The sequence below is a fragment of the Heterodontus francisci genome, chromosome 49, assembly GCF_036365525.1.
Source record: "Heterodontus francisci isolate sHetFra1 chromosome 49, sHetFra1.hap1, whole genome shotgun sequence".
Taxonomy (NCBI): Eukaryota; Metazoa; Chordata; class Chondrichthyes; order Heterodontiformes; family Heterodontidae; genus Heterodontus; species Heterodontus francisci.
Genome location: NC_090419.1, coordinates 8,880,435 through 8,899,384, shown reverse-complemented (window position 1 = coordinate 8,899,384; position 18,950 = coordinate 8,880,435). Strand labels below are relative to the sequence as shown.

General features: G+C 52.5%; 1 protein-coding gene across 1 annotated transcript in view; it reads left to right on the top strand.

The window, feature by feature from the left end:
* Positions 1–16,854, top strand: part of LOC137358359 (histone deacetylase 6-like) — a 34,320-nt gene extending 17,466 nt beyond the window's left edge. Inside the window, exons 3-5 of the mRNA XM_068024301.1 lie at positions 8,554–8,664; positions 10,618–10,700; positions 16,740–16,854. Of these exons, the coding sequence (XP_067880402.1) occupies positions 8,554–8,664; positions 10,618–10,700; positions 16,740–16,854 (309 nt within the window). The remainder of the gene's footprint in view (positions 1–8,553; positions 8,665–10,617; positions 10,701–16,739) is intronic.
* Positions 16,855–18,950: the final 2,096 nt, after the last annotated feature.

The window sequence follows — 18,950 nt, the reverse complement described above, 5'->3', positions numbered from 1 at the left end:
CTCCTAAGGGTTCTGCCATTTACTGTATACCTCCCGCCTGCATTAGACCTTCCAAAATGCATTACCTCACATTTGTCCGGATTAAACTCCATCTGCCATTTTTCCGCCCAAGTCTCCAACCGATCTATATCCTGCTGTATCTTCTGACAATCCTCATCACTATCCGCAACTCCACCAACCTTTGTGTCGTCCTCAAACTTACTAATCAGACCAGCTACATTTTCCTCCAAATCATTTATATATACTACAAAGAGCAAAGGTCCCAGCACTGATCCCTGCGGAACACCACTAGTCACATCCCTCCATTCAGAAAAACACCCTTCCACTGCTACCCTCTGTCTTCTATGACTGAGCCAGTTCTGTATCCATCTTGCCAGCTCACCTCTGATCCCGTGTGACTTCACCTTTTGTACCATTCTGCCATGAGGGACCTTGTCAAAGGCTTTACTGAAGTCCATATAGACAACATCCACTGCCCTTCCTTCATCAATCATCTTCGTCACTTCCTCAAAAAACTCAATCAAATTAGTGAGACACGACCTCCCCTTCACAAAACCATGCCGTCTCTCGCTAATAAGTTCATTTGTTTCCAAATGGGAGTAAATCCTGTCCCGAAGAATCCTCTCTAATAATTTCCCTGCCACTGACGTAAGGCTCACCGGCCTATAATTTCCTGGATTATCCTTGCTACCCTTCTTAAACAAAGGAACAACATTGGCTATTCTCCAGTCCTCTGGGACCTCACCTGTAGCCAATGAGGATGCAAAGATTTCTGTCAAGGCCCCAGCAATTTCTTCCCTTGTCTCCCTCTGTATTCTGGGGTAGATCCCATCAGGCCCTGGGGACTTATCTACCTTAATGCTTTGCAAGACACCCAACACCTCCTTTTTGATAATGAGATGACTGAGACTATCTGCACTCCCTTCCCGAGGCTCATCATCCACCAAGTCCTTCTCTTTGGTGAATACTGATGCAAAGTACTCATTTAGTACCTCGCCCATTTCCTCTGGCTCCACACGTAGATTCCCTTCTCTGTCCTTGAGCGGGCCAACCCTTTCCCTAATTACCCTCTTGCTCTTTATATACGTATAAAAAGCCTTGGGATTATCCTTAATCCTGTTTGCCAATGACTACTCATGACCCCTTTTAGCCCTCCTGACTTTTCCAAGAAATTATCCCGAAAACATTCTATGTACTCCTTATCTAGACTACCTCTGCCCATCTGATTTTTCCAGTCTATATGTAGGTTAAAATCCCCCATAATTATCGCTGTACCTTTCTGACAAGTTGCCATTATTTCTTCCTTTATACTCTGTCCTACTGTGTGGTTAATATTAGGGGGCCTGTACACCACTCCCACAAGTGACTTCTTGCCTTTATGATTTCTCATCTCTACCCAAACTGCTTCTACATCCTGGTCTCCTAAACTTAGGTCATCCCTCTCTATTGCACTAATACTATCATTAATTAACAGAGCTACCCCTCCACCTTTTCCTAGCTTCCTGTCCTTCCTAAATGCCACGTACCCTTCAATATTCAGGTCCCAATCTATGTCGGCCTGCAGCCATGTCTCTGTAATGGCTATCAGATCATACTTAATTATTTCAATTTGCACACTCAGTGTAGTAATTGTGGGGGACTTTAATCATCTTATAGACAGGGACAAATTTTTTTTAATGCATTCATGGGATGTGGGCGTCGCTGGCCAGGCCAGCATTTATTGCCCATCCCTAATTGCCCTTGAGAAGGTGGTGGTGAGCTGCCTTCTTGAACCGCTGCAGTCCATGTGGGGTAGGTACACCCACAGTGCTGTTAGGAAGGGAGTTCCAGGATTTAGACCCAGCGACAGTGAAGGAATGGGGATATAGTTCCAAGTCAGGAGGGTGTGTGACTTGGAGGGGAACTTGCAGGTGGTGGTGTTTCCATGCATCTGCTGCCCTTGTCCTTCTAGTTGGTAGAGGTCGCGGGTTTGGAAGGTGCTGTCGAAGGAGCCTTGGTGCGTTGCTGCAGTGCATCTTGTAGATGGTACACACTGCTGCCACTGTGCGTTGGTGGTGGAGGGAGTGAATGTTTGTAGATGGGGTGCCAATCAAGCGGGCTGCTTTGTCCTGGATGGTGTCCAGCTTCTTGAGTGTTGTTGGAGTTGCACCCATCCAGGCCAGTGGAGAGTATTCCATCACACTCCTGACTTGTGCCTTGTAGATGGTGGACAGGCTTTGGGGAGTCAGGAGGTGAGTTACTCGCTGCAGGATTCCTAGCCTCTGACCTGCTCTTGTAGCCACGGTATTTATATGGCTGGCCCAGTTCAGTTTCTGTTCAATGGTAGTTCCTAGGATGTTGATTGTGGGGGATTCAGCGATAGTAATGTCATTGAATGTCAAGGGGACATGGTTAGATCCTCTCTTGTTGGAGATGGTCATTGCCTGGCACTTGTGTGGTGCGAATGTTACTTGCCACTTATCAGCCCAAGCCTGGATATTGTCCAGGTCTTGCTGCATTTCTACACGGACTGCTTCAGTATCTGAGGAGTCACGAATGGTGCTGAACATTGTGCAATCATCAGCGAACATCCCCACTTCTGACCTTACGATGGAAGGAAGGTCATTGAAGAAGCAGCTGAAGATGGTTGGGCCGAGGACACTACCCTGAGGAACTCCTGCAGTGATGTCCTGGAGCTCAGATGATTGACCTCCAACAACCACAACCATCTTCCTTTGCGCTAGGTATGATTCCAACCAGCGGAGCGTTTTCCCCCTGATTCCCATTGACCTCAGTTTTGCAAGGGCTCCTTGATGCCATACTCGGTCAAATGCTGCCTTGATGTCAAGGGCAGTCACTGTCACCTCACTTCTTGAGTTCAGCTCTTTTGTCCATGTTTGAACCAAGGCTGTAATGAGGTCAGGAGCTGAGTGGCCCTGGCGGAACCCAATCTGAGCATCACTGAGCAGGTTATTGCTAAGCAAGTGCTGCTTGATGGCACTGTTGATGACACCTTCCATCACTTCACTGATGATTGAGAGCAGGCTGATGGGGCTGTAATTGGCCGGGTTGGCCTTGTCCTGCTTTTTGTGTACAGGACATACCTGGGCAATTTTCCACATTGCAGGGTAGATGCCAGTGTTGTAGCTGTACTGAAACAGCTTGGCTAGGGGCGCGGCAGGTTCTGGAGCACAGGTCTTCAGTACTATTGCTGGAATATTGTCAGGACCCTTAGCCTTTGCAGTATCCAGTGCCTTCAGTCGTTTCTTGATATCACGCGGAGTGAATCGAATTGGCTGAAGTCTGGCATCTGTGATGCTGGGGACTTGAGGAGGAGGCTGAGATGGATCATCAACTCGGCACTTCTGGCTGAAGATTATTGCAAATGCTTCAGCCTTATCTTTCGCACTGATGTGCTGGGCTCCCCCATCATTGAGGACGGGGAAATTTGTGGAGCCACCTCCTCCAGTTAGTTGTTTAATTGCCCACCACCATTCACGGCTGGATGCGGCAGGACTGCCGAGCTTAGATCTGATCCGTTGGTTATGGGATCGCTTAGCTCTGTCTATCGCGTGCTGCGTACGCAGTTTGGCACGCAGATAGTCCTGTGTAATCAAATTGGCAAAGGTGGTCTGGCAGATGAGTTTTGTAGAATGCTGACATGACAGTTTCCTTGAACAATCCACTGTAAAATCAACTCGGGATGAAGTTATTTTAGATCTCATATTGTGCAATGAGGCAAGGTTAATTAGTAATCTCATAGTAAAGGATCCTCTTGGAAAAAAGTGACCATAACACCATTGAATTCCATATTAACCTTCAAAGCGACATACTCCAGTCCCAAGCAAGAATCTTAAAAACAGAGCCGATTACGTAGGTATGAGGGGAGTGCTGGCTAAGGTTGATTGGGTAAATAGACTATTAGTTACAGTGTTAAATTAACAGTGGGAATTATTGAAAGAAACAATTCAAAATGTTCAACAAAAATACATTCCATTGAAAAACAAAAACTCAGCGCGAAAGATCCATCTGTTGCTCACTCAGGAAGTTAGATTGAAAGAAGAGGCTTATAATGTTGCAAAGAATAGTAGTAAGCCTGAGAATTGGGAGTGTTTCAGAAACCAGCTCCCAAAAAGTTGCTGCAAAGGGGAAAAAGATACAATGAGAGTAAACTAGCCAGGAATATAAAAACAGATTGTAAGAGCTTTTACCGGTACATAAAAAGGAGGAGAGTAGCTAAAGTAAACATTGGCCACTTAGAGGCAGAGACGGGAGAAATGATCATGGGAGGGCTGTGACCAGTGGTGTTCCGCAGGGATCAGTGCTGGGACCTTTGCTGTTTGTCGTATATATAAATGATTTGGAGGAAAATGTAGCTGGTCTGATTAGTAAGTTTGCGGACGACACAAAGGTTGGTGGAGTTGCGGACAGTGATGAGGATTGTCAGAGGATACAGCAGGATATAGATCGGTTGGAGACTTGGGCGGAGAAATGGCAGATGGAGTTTAATCCGGACAAATGTGAGGTGATGCATTTTGGAAGGTCTAATGCAGGTGGGAGGTATACAGTAAATGGCAGAACCCTTAAGAGTATTGACAGGCAGAGAGATCTGGGCGTACAGGTCCACAGGTCACTGAAAGTGGCAAAGCAGGTGGATAAGGTCGTCAAGAAGGCATATGGCATGCTTGCCTTCATCGGTTGGGGCATTGAGTATAAAAATTAACAAGTCATGTTGCAGCTGTACAGAACCTTAGTTAGGCCACACTTGGAATATTGCGTACAATTCTGGTCGCCACACTACCAGAAGGATGTGGAGGCTTTGGAGAGGGTACAGAAGAGGTTTACCAGGATGTTGCCTGGTCTAGAGGGCATTAGCTATGAGGAGAGGTTGAATAAACTCGGACTGTTTTCACTGGAACGATGGTGACATGATAGAGGTTTACAAAGTTATGAGCGGCATGGACAGAGTGGATAGTCAGAAGCTTTTTCCCAGGGTGGAAGAGTCAGTTACTAGGGGGCATAGGTTTAAGGTGAGAGGGGCAAAGATTAGAGGGGATGTGCGAGGCAAGTTCTTTACACAGAGGGTGGTGAGTGCCTGGAACTTGCTGCCAGGGGAGGTGGTGGAAGCAGGTACGATAGCGACGTTTAAGAGGCATCTTGACAAATACATGAATAGGAAGGGAATAGAGGGATACGGTCCCCGGAAGTGCAGAAGGTGTTAGTTTAGGCAGGCATCAAGATCGTCGCAGGCTTGGAGGGCCGAATGGCCTGTTTCTGTGCTGTACTGTTCTTCGTTCTTTGAAATGAGGAAATGGCAGAGGCATCGAACAAATATTTTGTGTCTTGTCTTCACTGTAGAAAACACAAGTTACGCACCAGAAATAGAGGCTAACCTCGGGTCTAATAAGAGTGAGGAAATTAAGGTAATTGATATCAGTAGAGAAAAGGTATTGGAGAAACTTAGGACTAAACTCTGACCCAGGACCTGATGGCCTACACCCTAGCGAACTGAAAGAGGTATCTGCAGAGATAGTGGATGCGCAGGTTATGATTTTCCCTACATTCCAGCACAGTCCCAGCGGATTACAAGATAAATGTAACATTGCTATTCACAAGGGAGAGAGAAAACAGGGAACTGCAGGCCAGTTCGCCTAACATCCATCGTCAGGAAAGTGTTGGAATCTACTATTAAGGCAGTCTTAATGCACTTAGAAAGACATAGTCAACATGCTTTTATGAAAGGGAAATCGTATTTGACAAATTTATTCGAGTTTTTGAAGATATATCGGGTAGATCAAGGAGAACCAGTCGATGTAGTATACTGGGATTTCCAAAAGGCATTTGATAAGGTGTCTCATAAAGGATTAATATACAAGATAAGGGCTCATGGAGTTGAGGGTAATGTATTAGCATGGATAGAGAATTCATTAACAGACAGGAGGCAGAGAGTGGGGATAAAAGGGGCATTTTCAAGTTGGCAGGGCGTAACTAGTGGAGTGCCTCAAGGATCAGTGCTGGGGCCTCAGCTATTTACAATCTATATTAATGATTTAGACGAAGAGACAGAGAGTAGTGTATCTAAGTTTGCTGATGATACAAAGCTAGGTGGGAAAGGTAGGCTTTGGGGAGGACGCGGGGAGGACGCAGAGAGATTTAGACAGGTTAAGTGAGTGGGTAACAAGGTGGCAGATGGAGTATAACGTGGGGAAGTGTGAGGTTATTCACTTTGGTCGTAGGAATAGAAAAGCAGAATGTTTTTTAAAAGGTGTGAAATTTTTAAATGGTTTTCAGAGAGATTTGGGTGCACTCGTACAAGGAGCACAAAGTTAGCATGCAGTCAGGGAGGCAAATGATATCTGAGCCTTTATTGCAAGGGGGTTGGAGTACAGGAATAAGAAGTCTTGCAATAATTCATTGAATGGCCATTCAGCCCATCCAGTCTGTGCCGACTCTCTGCGAGAGCAACTCACTTAGTCCCACTCCCCCATCTTCTCCCTGTGGCTCTGCAAATTTCTTTCTCTCCAGATAATTATCCAGTTCTCTTTTGAAGGCCCCGATTGAACCTGCCTCCACCACACTCTCAGACGGTGCATTCCAGGTCCTAAACACACACTGAACCTGCCTCCACTACACTTTCAGACAGAGCATTCCAGGTCCTAAACACACACTGAACCTGCCTCCACTACACTCTCAGACAGTGCATTCCAGGTCCTAAACACACACTGAACCTGCCTCCACTACACTCTCAGACAGTGCATTCCAGGTCCTAAACACACACTGAACCTGCCTCCACTACACTTTCAGACAGAGCATTCCAGGTCCTAAACACACACTGAACCTGCCTCCACTACACTCTCAGACAGTGCATTCCAGGTCCTAAACACTCACTGAACCTGCCTCCACCACACTCTCAGACAGTGCATTCCAGATCCAAAACACACACTGAACCTGCCTCCACCACACTCTCAGACAGTGCATTCCAGATCCAAAACACACACTGAACCTGCCTCCACCACACTCTCAGACGGTGCATTCCAGGTCCTAAACACTCACTGAACCTGCCTCCACCACACTCTCAGACAGTGCATTCCAGATCCAAAACACACACTGAACCTGCCTCCACCACACTCTCAGACAGTGCATTCCAGATCCTAAACACTCACTGAACCTGCCTCCACCACACTCTCAGACAGTGCATTCCAGATCCTAAACACTCACTGAACCTGCCTCCACCACACTCTCAGACAGTGCATTCCAGATCCAAAACACACACTGAACCTGCCTCCACCACACTCTCAGACAGTGCATTCCAGATCCAAAACACACACTGAACCTGCCTCCACCACACTCTCAGGCAGTGCATTCCAGATCCTAAACACTCACTGAACCTGCCTCCACCACACTCTCAGACACTGTATTCCAGATCCTAAACACTCACTGAACCTGCCTCCCCCACACTCAGACAGTGCATTCCAGATCCTAAACACTCACTGAACCTGCCTCCACCACACTCTCAGACAGTGCATTCCAGATCCTAAACACTCACTGAACCTGCCTCCACCACACTCTCAGACACTGTATTCCAGATCCTAAACACTCACTGAACCTGCCAACACCACACGCTCAGACAGTGCATTCCAGATCCTATACACTCACTGAACCTGCCTCCACCACACTCTCAGACAGTGTATTCCAGATCCTAAACACTCAGTGAACCTGCCTCCACCACACTCTCAGACAGTGCATTCCAGATCCTAAACACTCACTGAACCTGCCTCCACCACACTCTCAGACACTGTATTCCAGATCCTAAACACTCACTGAACCTGCCTCCACCACACTCTCAGACAGTGCATTCCAGATCCTATACACTCACTGAACCTGCCTCCACCACACTCTCAGACAGTGCATTCCAGATCCTATACACTCGCTGCGTGGAGAAGTTTTTCCTCCTGTCGCCGTTTGTTCTTTTGCCAATCCCCTTGAGTCCTCTGGTTCTCAATCCTTCCGCCAATGGGAACAGTTTCTCCCTATCCACTCTGTCCCTCATGACTTTAAACACCTCTATCAAATCTCCTCCCAGCCTTCTCCAGGGGGAACAGCCCCAGAGAGGGATGAGAGTGTTGTCCTGTGATGAGAGGCTGAGTAATTTGGGTCTATACTCTCTGCAGTTCAGAAGAATGAGGGGTGATCTCATTGAAACGTAAAACGTTCTGAAGGGGTTTTTGACCGAGTAGATGCCGAGGTTGTTTTCCGCCCCCTGGATGGAGAATCTGAAACACTGGGGCACAGTCTCAATAGGGGACCAATCATTTCAGACTGAGATGAAGAAACGTTTCTTCACTCCAAAGGGTTGTGAATCTTTGCAATTCTCTACCCCAGAAGGTTGTGGATGCTCCATCGTTGAATGGTCTCTCAGGGAATCGAGGGATATGGGGAGCGGGCAGGAAAGTGGAATTGAAGCCCAAGATCAGCCATGATCGTATTGAATGGGGGAGCAGGCTCCAGGGGCTGAATGGTCTACACCTGCTCCTATTTCTTATGTTCCCTGAGCCGTTGTTTTTTCTTTTGCAGATGTCTGCTAAGAAAGGGAAGCAGAATTCCAGCCAGGCGGACCAAAAGAAACGTGTCAGGCTGCACGATACTGTAGGAGAGGATGAGATCATCTCACAGCTTACACACCTGGTAGGTACCCAGTGCGGAGTGACAGGAGGTTGAGAGAGGGAGGGAGGGGGTGGGGGGACAGAGGGATGGGGGTGAGGTGGGGAATGGGCAGAGAGAAGCAGAGAGAGGGAGGGGACAGAAAGACAGAAGGGGTAGGGGAGAGAGACAGGGCACGAGACAGTGAGGAAGACAAACTGGGGGAGCGAGGGAGGGACAGAGACGCTAAGAGACACAGGCAGAGGAGAAAGAGCCAGGAAGAAAGAGAGAGAGAGAGACAGGGTGGAGAGGGAGAGAGAAACGGAGTGGGGTACGGTGAGAGAGAGAGACACACACACATACGGGAGTGAGAGAGAGACACACACGGAGAGAAAGAGACAGGGTTGAGAGAGAGAGAGAGACAGGGTGGAGAGGGAGAGAGAAACGGAGTGGGGTATGGTGAGAGAGAGAGACACACACATACGGGAGTGAGAGAGAGACACACACGGAGAGAAAGAGACAGGGTTGAGAGAGAGAGTGACGGTGGAGAGAGAGAGAGAAACTGAGTGGGGTACGGTGAGAGAGAGAGACACACACGCATACGGGAGTGAGAGAGAGACACACACGGAGAGAAAGAGACAGGGTTGAGAGAGAGACAGGGTGGAGAGGGAGAGAGAAACGGAGTGGGGTACGGTGAGAGAGAGACACACACGGAGAGAGAGAGACGAGGTTGAGAGAGAGAGTGATGAAGGGGGAGAGAGAGGTCGAGGAACGAAACGGAAAGAGACGGGGGAAGAGAGAGAGGGAGCAAGTCGGTGGGAGGAGAGAGAAAGGGAGAGATGGGAGGGTGGTTTGGTGTGAGAGAGGGAGAGAGAGACACACATACAGGAATCAGAGAGAGAGAGAGACAGGGTTGAGAGAGAGAGTGACGGGTGGAGAGAGAGAGAGAAATGGAGAGGGAGAGAGAGAGCGAGGTCGAGGAACGAAAGGGAAAGAGACGGGGGAAGAGGGAGAGAGAGAGACGGAGAGAGAGCAAGTCGAGGGGGAGAGAAAGGGAGAGACCGGATGGAGGTTTGGTGTGAGAGAGAGTGGTAAAGAGAGAGAGAGACGGGAGAGGGAGATGCTGGAGAAAGAGATGAGAGACGGAGGGAGATGCAGGGGAGAGAGAGAGTCAGGGAGGAGTGTGAGAGGCACAGGAGAGGGGGGAGGGGAGAGAGTGAGACGGGAGGACTGTGAGCGAGATGGGAGGGAGGGAGCGAGAAAGAGAAATGAGGAGAGAGAGACTTGCAGCAAGAGACTAAGAGAGATGCCGAAACGTTGCCAGTTGAGAGATTTTTTCTGACGGACCCTGTTTGCTGGAGATTCTGTCACTGCACCCAGACTATCAACGAGAGAGACAAGTAAGAGGGGAAATCGCTGTATGTGTGGAAGAATGGGTGGCGTTTCCTTACATTCGTCATCGGAACGTGGGTGCCGCTGGCAATACCAGCTTTTCTACCCATCCGTAATTTCCCTCAAAGTCCGGATGGTGTGTGACTTGGAGGAGACCCTGCAGATGGTGACCCTCTCAAGGTGGGACATGTCGCAGGTTCGGGCGGGTGCTAGGACGTCCCTCCGGGTGGGAGACAAGCGGGTGAGGTGGCGTGCAGGCCACTGCATTGCCACCTGTCTCTGGAGTAAATAATCTTCGCCCCCTCCCCCATCCCCTGTGCCTGTCGCCGGGCGGTCTCACCTCTGGCAAAGGTGAAGGGTCGTGGGCCAATCCCGTGCCCCGCTTGGGTGACCACCAGTGGTTGTGGGTGTCCCCAACTCCCCCACCCACAATGGATAGTGTGTGGGGGTGGGGAGGGAGAGGCGAGTGTCGACTTGGATCCCGAGCTCCCTTTCCTGAACGGTGTGGGTGGAAGGGATGACTCCGCCAAGCCGGGATGCGCCACGCAGGTTTTACATCCCCACGAGCCTCATCCACTGATGCATGTACCTCTTGGACCTGGGCAGGACCTGGACAAAGATCGCCTCGTCGCTGGGACGGCGCTAATCTACGACACAGAAATGACGGAGCCAAAATGCCTGTGGGACAGGTAGGTTTTACCAGACGCTACGCAACTGAGTGGCACCGTCACGCCGACAGCGGGGAGCAGAGCAGCATTTACAAGCAGTCCCTGGGGGAGTGTGTCCGTATTTACAGGGGGTCCCCGGCGAGTGTGTCAGTATTTACAGGGGGTCCCGGGGGAGTGTGTCAGTATTTACAGGGGGGTCCCGGGGGAGTGTGTCAGTATTTACAGGGGATCCCCGGGGAGCGTGTCAGTATTTACAGGGGGATCCCGGGGGAGTGTGTCAGTATTTACAGGGGGGTCCCGGGGGAGTGTGTCAGTATTTACAGGGGATCCCCGGGGAGCGTGTCAGTATTTACAGGGGGTCCCCGCGGAGTGTGTCCGTATTTACAGGGGGTCCCCGGCGAGTGTGTCAGTATTTACAGGGGGTCCCGGGGGAGTGTGTCAGTATTTACAGGGGGGTCCCGGGGAGTGTGTCAGTATTTACGGGGGGGTCCCGGGGGGGTGTGTCAGTATTTACAGGGGGTCCCCGGGGAGTGTGTCAGTATTTACAGGGGGGTCCCCGGGGAGTGTGTCAGTATTTACAGGGGGGTGCCCGGGGAGTGTGTCAGTATTTACAGGGGGTCCCCGGGGAGTCTGTCAGTATTTACAGGGGGGTCCCCGGGGAGTGTGTCAGTATTTACAGGGGGTCCCCGGGGAGTGTGTCAGTATTTACAGGGGGTCCCCGGGGAGTGTGTCAGTATTTACAGGGGGTCCCCGGGGAGTGTGTCAGTATTTACAGGGGGGTCCCCGGGGAGTGTGTCAGTATTTACAGGGGGGTCCCTGGGGAGTGTGTCAGTATTTACAGGGGGTCCCCGGGGAGTCTGTCAGTATTTACAGGGGGGTCCCGGGGAGTGTGTCAGTATTTACAGGGGGTCCCTGGGGAGTGTGTCAGTATTTACAGGGGGTCCCCGGGGAGTGTGTCAGTATTTACAGGGGGTCCCCGGGGAGTGTGTCAGTATTTACAGGGGGTTCTGCGGGGAGTGTGTCAGTATTTACAAGGGGTCCCCGGGGAGTGTGTCAGTATTTACAGGGGGGGCCCGGGGGAGTGTGTCAGTATTTACAGGGGGTCCCCGGGGAGTGTGTCAGTATTTACAGGGGGATCCCCGGGGAGTGTGTCAGTATTTACAGGGGGATCCCCGGGGAGTGTGTAACTATTTACAGGGGGTCCCCGGGGAGAGTGTCAGTATTTACAGGGGGTCCCCGGGGAGAGTGTCAGTATTTACAGGGGGATCCCCGGGGAGTGTGTCAGTATTTACAGGGGGATCCCTGGGGAGTGTGTCAGTATTTACAGGGGGTCCCCGGGGAGTGTGTCAGTATTTACAGGGGGATCCCTGGGGAGTGTGTCAGTATTTACAGGGGGGTCCCTGGGGAGTGTGTCAGTATTTACAGGGGGTCCCCGGGGAGTGTGTCAGTATTTACAGGGGGATCCCTGGGGAGTGTGTCAGTATTTACAGGGGGGTCCCTGGGGAGTGTGTCAGTATTTACAGGGGGGTCCCCGGGGAGTGTGTCAGTATTTACAGGGGGGTCCCCGGGGAGTGTGTCAGTATTTACAGGGGGGTCCCCGGGGAGTGTGTCAGTATTTACAGGGGGATCCCCGGGGAGTGTGTCAGTATTTACAGGGGGATCCCCGGGGAGTGTGTCAGTATTTACAGGGGGATCCCCGGGGAGTGTGTCAGTATTTACAGGGGGGTCCCCGGGGAGTGTGTCAGTATTTACAGGGGGATCCCCGGGGAGTGTGTAAGTATTTACAGGGGGTCCCCGGGGAGAGTGTCAGTATTTACAGGGGGGTCCCCGGGGAGAGTGTCAGTATTTACAGGGGGGTCCCCGGGCAGTGTGTCAGTATTTACTGGGGGGTCCCCGGGGAGTGTGTCAGTATTTACAGGGGGTCCCCGGGGAGTCTGTCAGTATTTACAGGGGGGTCCCGGGGAGTGTGTCAGTATTTACAGGGGGGTCCCTGGGGAGTGTGTCAGTATTTACAGGGGGGTCCCTGGGGAGTGTGTCAGTATTTACAGGGGGTCCCCGGGGAGTCTGTCAGTATTTACAGGGGGGTCCCGGGGAGTGTGTCAGTATTTACAGGGGGGTCCCCGGGGAGTGTGTCAGTATTTACAGGGGGTCCCCGGGGAGTGTGTCAGTATTTACAGGGGGGTCCCCGGGGGGGGTGTCAGTATTTACAGGGGGGTCCCCAGGGAGTGTGTCAGTATTTACAGGGGGGTCCCCGGGGGGGGTGTCAGTATTTACAGGGGGGTCCCCGGGGTGGGTGTCAGTATTTACAGGGGGGTCCCCAGGGAGTGTGTCAGTATTTACAGGGGGATCCCCGGGGAGTGTGTCAGTATTTACAGGGGGTCCCCGGGGAGAGTGTCAGTATTTACAGGGGGGTCCCCGGGGAGAGTGTCAGTATTTACAGGGGGGTCCCCGGGGAATGTGTCAGTATTTACAGGGGGGTCCCCGGGGAATGTGTCAGTATTTACAGGGGGTCCCCGGGGAGTGTGTCAGTATTTACAGGGGTGTCCCCGGGGAGTGTGTCAGTATTTACAGGGGGTCCCCGGGGAGTGTGTCAGTATTCACAGGGGGGGTCCCCGGGGAGTGTGTCAGTATTTACAGGGGGTCCCCGGGGTGTGTGTCAGTATTTACAGGGGGGTCCCCGGGGAGTGTGTCAGTATTCACAGGGGGGGTCCCCGGGGAGTGTGTCAGTATTTACAGGGGGGTCCCCGGGGAGTGTGTCAGTATTTACAGGGGGTCCCCGGGGAGTGTGACAGTATTTACAGGGGTGTCCCCGGGGAGTGTCAGTATTTACAGGGAATCCCCGGGGAGTGTGTCAGTATTTGCAGGGGTGTCCCCGGGGAGTGTGTCAGTATTTACAGGGGGTCCCCGGGGAGTGTGTCAGTATTTACAGGGGTGTCCCCGGGGAGTGTGTCAGTATTTACAGGGAATCCCGGGGGAGTGTGTCAGTATTTACAGGGGGTCCCCAGGGAGTGTGTCAGTATTTTCAGGGGATCCCCGGGGAGTGTGTCAGTATTTACAGGGGTGTCCCCGGGGACTGTGTCAGTATTTACAGGGGGGTCCCCGGGGAGTGTGTCAGTATTTACAGGGGGGTCCCTGGGGAGTGTGTCAGTATTTACAGGGGGTCCCCGGGGAGTCTGTCAGTATTTACAGGGGGGTCCCGGGGAGTGTGTCAGTATTTACAGGGGGTCCCTGGGGAGTGTGTCAGTATTTACAGGGGGATCCCCGGGGGAGTGAGTCAGTATTTACAGGGGGGTCCCCGGGGAGTGTGTCAGTATTTACAGGGGGGTCCCCGGGGAGTGTGTCAGTATTTACAGGGGGGTCCCCGGGGAGTGTGTCAGTATTTACAGGGGGTCCCCGGGGAGTGTGTCAGTATTTACAGGGGGTCCCCGGGGAGTGTGTCTGTATTTACAGGGGGTCCCCGGGGAGTGTGTCAGTATTTACAGGGGGTCCCCGGGGAGTGTGTCAGTATTTACAGGGGGTCCCCGGGGAGTGTGTCAGTATTTACAGGGGGTTCTGCGGGGAGTGTGTCAGTATTTACAGGGGGTCCCCGGGGAGTGTGTCAGTATTTACAGGGGGATCCCCGGGGAGTGTGTCAGTATTTACAGGGGGATCCCCGGGGAGTGTGTCAGTATTTATAGGGGGTCCCCGGGGAGTGTGTCAGTATTTACAGGGGGATCCCCGGGGAGTGTGTCAATATTTACAGGGGGATCCCCGGGGAGTGTGTCAGTATTTATAGGGGGTCCCCGGGGAGTGTGTCAGTATTTACAGGGGGTTCTGCGGGGAGTGTGTCAGTATTTACAGGGGGTCCCCGGGGAGTGTGTCAGTATTTACAGGGGGTCCCCGGGGAGTGTGTCAGTATTTACAGGGGGTTCTGCGGGGAGTGTGTCAGTATTTACAGGGGGTCCCCGGGGAGTGTGTCAGTATTTACAGGGGGATCCCCAGGGAGTGTGTCAATATTTACAGGGGGATCCCCGGGGAGTGTGTCAGTATTTATAGGGGGTCCCCGGGGAGTGTGTCAGTATTTACAGGGGGATCCCCGGGGAGTGTGTCAATATTTACAGGGGGATCCCCGGGGAGTGTGTCAGTATTTACAGGGGGATCCCCGGGGAGTGTGTCAGTATTTACAGGGGGATCCCCGGGGAGTGTGTCAGTATTTATAGGGGGTCCCCGGGGAGTGTGTCAGTATTTACTGGGGGGGTCCCCGGGGAGTGTGTCAGTATTTACAGGGGGTCCCCGGGGAGTGTGTCAGTATTTACAGGGGGGTCCCGGGGAGTGTGTCAGTATTTACAGGGGGTCCCCGGGGAGTGTGTCAGTATTTACAGGGGGGTCCCGGGGAGTGTGTCAGTATTTACAGGGGGTCCCTGGGGAGTGTGTCAGTATTTACAGGGGGTCCCCGGGGAGTGTGGCAGTATTTACAGGGGGGGCCCAGGGGAGTGTGTCAGTATTTACAGGGGGTCCCCGGGGAGTGTGTCAGTATTTACAGGGGGGTCCCGGGGAGTGTGTCAGTATTTACAGGGGGTCCCTGGGGAGTGTGTCAGTATTTACAGGGGGTCCCCGGGGAGTGTGGCAGTATTTACAGGGGGTCCCCGGGGAGTGTGTCAGTATTTACAGGGGGTCCCCGGGGAGTGTGTCAGTATTTACAGGGGGTCCCCGGGGAGTGTGTCAGTATTTACAGGGGGGTCCCCGGGGAGTGTGTCAGTATTTACAGGGGGGTCCCCGGGGAGTGTGTCAGTATTTATAGGGGGATCCCCGGGGAGTGTGTCAGTATTTACAGGGTGTCCCCGGGGAGTGTGTCAGTATTTATAGGGGGATCCCCGGGGAGTGTGTCAGTATTTACAGGGGGATCCCCGGGGAGTGTGTCAGAATTTACAGGGTGTCCCCGGGGAGTGTGTCAGTATTTACAGGGGGGTCCCGTGGAGTGTGTCAGTATTTACAGGGGGTCCCTGGGGAGTGTGTCAGTATTTACAGGGGGTCCCCCGGGGAGTGTGTCAGTATTTACAGGGGGTCCCCCGGGGAGTGTGTCAGTATTTACAGGGGGGTCCCGGGGGAGTGTGTCTGTATTTACAGGGGGTCCCCGGGGAGTGTGTCAGTATTTACAGGGGTTCCCGGGGAGTGTGTCTGTATTTACAGGGGGGTCCCCGGGGAGTGTGTCAGTATTTACAGCGGGGTCCCCGGGGAGTGTGTCAGAATTTACAGGGTGTCCCCGGGGAGTGTGTCAGAATTTACAGGGTGTCCCCGGGGAGTGTGTCAGTATTTACAGGGTGTCCCCGGGGAGTGTGTCAGTATTTACAGGGGGGGTCCCCGGGGAGTGTGTCAGTATTTACAGGGGGTCCCCGGGGAGTGTGTCAGTATTTACAGGGGGTCCCCGGGGAATGTCAGTATTTACAGGGGGTCCCCGGGGAGTGTGTCAGTATTTACAGGGGGATCCCCGGGGAGTGTGTCAGTATTTACAGGGGGTCCCCCGGGGAGTATGTCAGTATTTACAGGGGGGTCCCGGGGGAGTGTGTCAGTATTTACAAGGGGTCCCCGGGGACTGTCAGTATTTACAGGGGGTCCCCCGGGGAGTGTGTCAGTATTTACAGGGGGGTCCCCGGGGAGTGTGTCAGTATTTACAGAGGGGTCCCCGGGGAGTGTGTCAGTATTTACAGGGGGGTCCCCGGGGAGTGTGTCAGTATTTACAGGGGGGTCCCCGGGGAGTGTGTCAGTATTTACAGGGGGGTCCCCGGGGAGTGTGTCAGTATTTACAGGGGGGTCCCCGGGGAGTGTGTCAGTATTTACAGGGGGGTCCCCGGGGAGTGTGTCAGTATTTACAGGGGGTCCCCGGGGAGTGTGTCAGTATTTACAGGGGGATCCCCGGGGAGTGTGTCAGTATTTACAGGGGGGTCCCCGGGGAGTGTGTCAGTACTTACAGAGGATCCCCGGGGAGTGTGTCAGTATTTACAGGGGGATCCCCGGGGAGTGTGTCAGTATTTACAGGGGGTCACAAGACGGATTAATGTTTATTTGTTTTTGTGTTTGTAGTAAAAGTCCAGAGTCGCCAGAGAGAGTGATTGCTGTGATGGAAGCAATCGAAAAGTATGGACTTCTGGAACGTTGTAAGCTGATACCGGTAAGAGAATACAAGTCAAACTCTTAAAGACACACGAGGCAGGAGCTAGCACTCCACCGGACAGGTACAGCACGGGGTTAGATACAGAGTGAAACTCCCTCTACACTGTCCCCATCAAACACTCCCCAGGACAGGTACAGCACGGGGTTAGATACAGAGTGAAACTCCCTCTACACTGTCCCCATCAAACACTCCCCAGGACAGGTACAGCACGGGGTTAGATACAGAGTGAAACTCCCTCTACACTGTCCCCATCAAACACTCCCCAGGACAGGTACAGCACGGGGGTTAGATACAGAGTAAAGCTCCCTCTACACTGTCCCCATCAAACACTCCCCAGGACAGGGACAGCACGGGTGTTAGATACAGAGTAAAGCTCCCTCTACACTGTCCCCATCAAACACTCCCCAGGACAGGTACAGCACGGGGGTTAGATACAGAGTAAAGCTCCCTCTACACTGTCCCCATGCTGTCTCGACAACAACAACTTACATGAAAGTTGCTTTACAAATGAAGTAAAATGTCCCACGGTGTTTCACAGGCGCCGAAATCAGACAGAATTTGTCCCCGAGCCACATCAGGAGATATTGGGGACAGGCGACCAAAAGCTCGGTCAAAGAGGTTGGTTTCAAGGAGGAGAGAGAGAGGGGGGGGGAGAGATTTCGGGAGGGAATTCCAAGGCTTCGGGCCCCAGGCAGCTGAAGGCACGGCCGCCAATGATGGAGCGATGGGAATCGGGGGATGGTCAAGAGGCCGGAATTGGAGGAGGGCAGTGATCTCGGAGGGTTGTAGGGGCTGGAGGAGGTTACAGAGATGGGGAGGGTTGTATGGGCTGGAGGAGGTTACAGAGATAGGGAGGGTTGTCGGGGCTGGAGGAGGTTACAGAGATAGGGAGGGTTGTCGGGGCTGGAGGAGGTTACAGAGATAGGGAGGGGATGAGGACATGGAGGGATCTGGACTTGGAGCCAGTGTCGGTCGCCCATTTCCATCGAGCTGGGCCTTGTTGTTCTGAAATCCCGGCTTCTTGTGATCTGTAATTCCCCGGCGGTTGGGACCTTGAAGATATCTTTCAATGTGGAATTCGAAGTTCCAGCCAAGCTCCCGGCCTCCGAGGCAGCCAATTCCAGCTTTTGGCATTCCTTCACCCTCAGTGAAACATGATGAACCTGACTTGCATTCTGCATCTGAGAAATATATCAGTCCATAAAGTGAGAAAACAAAATGCCCGTTTCTCGTCTCAACTTTCTGTCGTACCCTTTTTTTTTTTTGTCACAAAGTTACAGAATTTCACAGCACAGAAACGGGCCATTCGGCCCCTCCGCTCCGTGCTGGTGTTTCTGCTCCGCACGAGCCTCCTCCCACCCCCTACTTCATCTCCCCCCCTATCACCACATCCTTCTATTCCTCTCTCCCTCGTGTGTTTATCCAGCTTCCCCCTTAAATACATCGATACTATTCACCTCAACCACTCCCTGTGGGAGCGAGTTCCACATTCTCACCACTCTCTGGGGAAAGACGTTTCTCCTGAATTCCCCGTTGGATTTATTACTGACTGTCTTATATTGATGGCCCCCCCTAGTTCTGGTCTCCCCCCACAAGTGGAAACATCTTCTCTACGTCTACCCGATCGAAACCCCCTTCATCATTTTAAAGACCTCTATCAGGTCGGCCCTCAGCCTTCTGTTTTCTCGAGAGACGAGCCCCCAGACTGTTCAGTCTTCCCTGATATTTGGAACCTCTCAACTGTTGCCTGATTTGATCAGAAGCTTGTGTCCGCAAATCCTTACTCCAGGGAACTGAGCACGGAATCTGGGCTGCAGCTTCTCCCAGTGCCAGTCTCTGAGGGAGCCACCGCACTGTCGGGGGGTCAGTACTGAGTGGGTGCTGCACTGTCGGGGGGTCAGTACTGAGGGAGAGCCACACTGTCGGGGGGTCAGTACTGAGGGAGAGCCGCATTGTCGGGGGGGTCAGTACTGAGGGAGAGCCGCGCTTTCGGAGGGTCAGTACTGAGGGAGCGCCGCGCTGTCTGAGTGTCAGTACTGAGGGATAGTCGCGCTGTCGGAGGGTCAGGACTGAGGGAGCGCCGCGCTGTCTGAGTGTCAGTACTGAGGGATAGTCGCGCT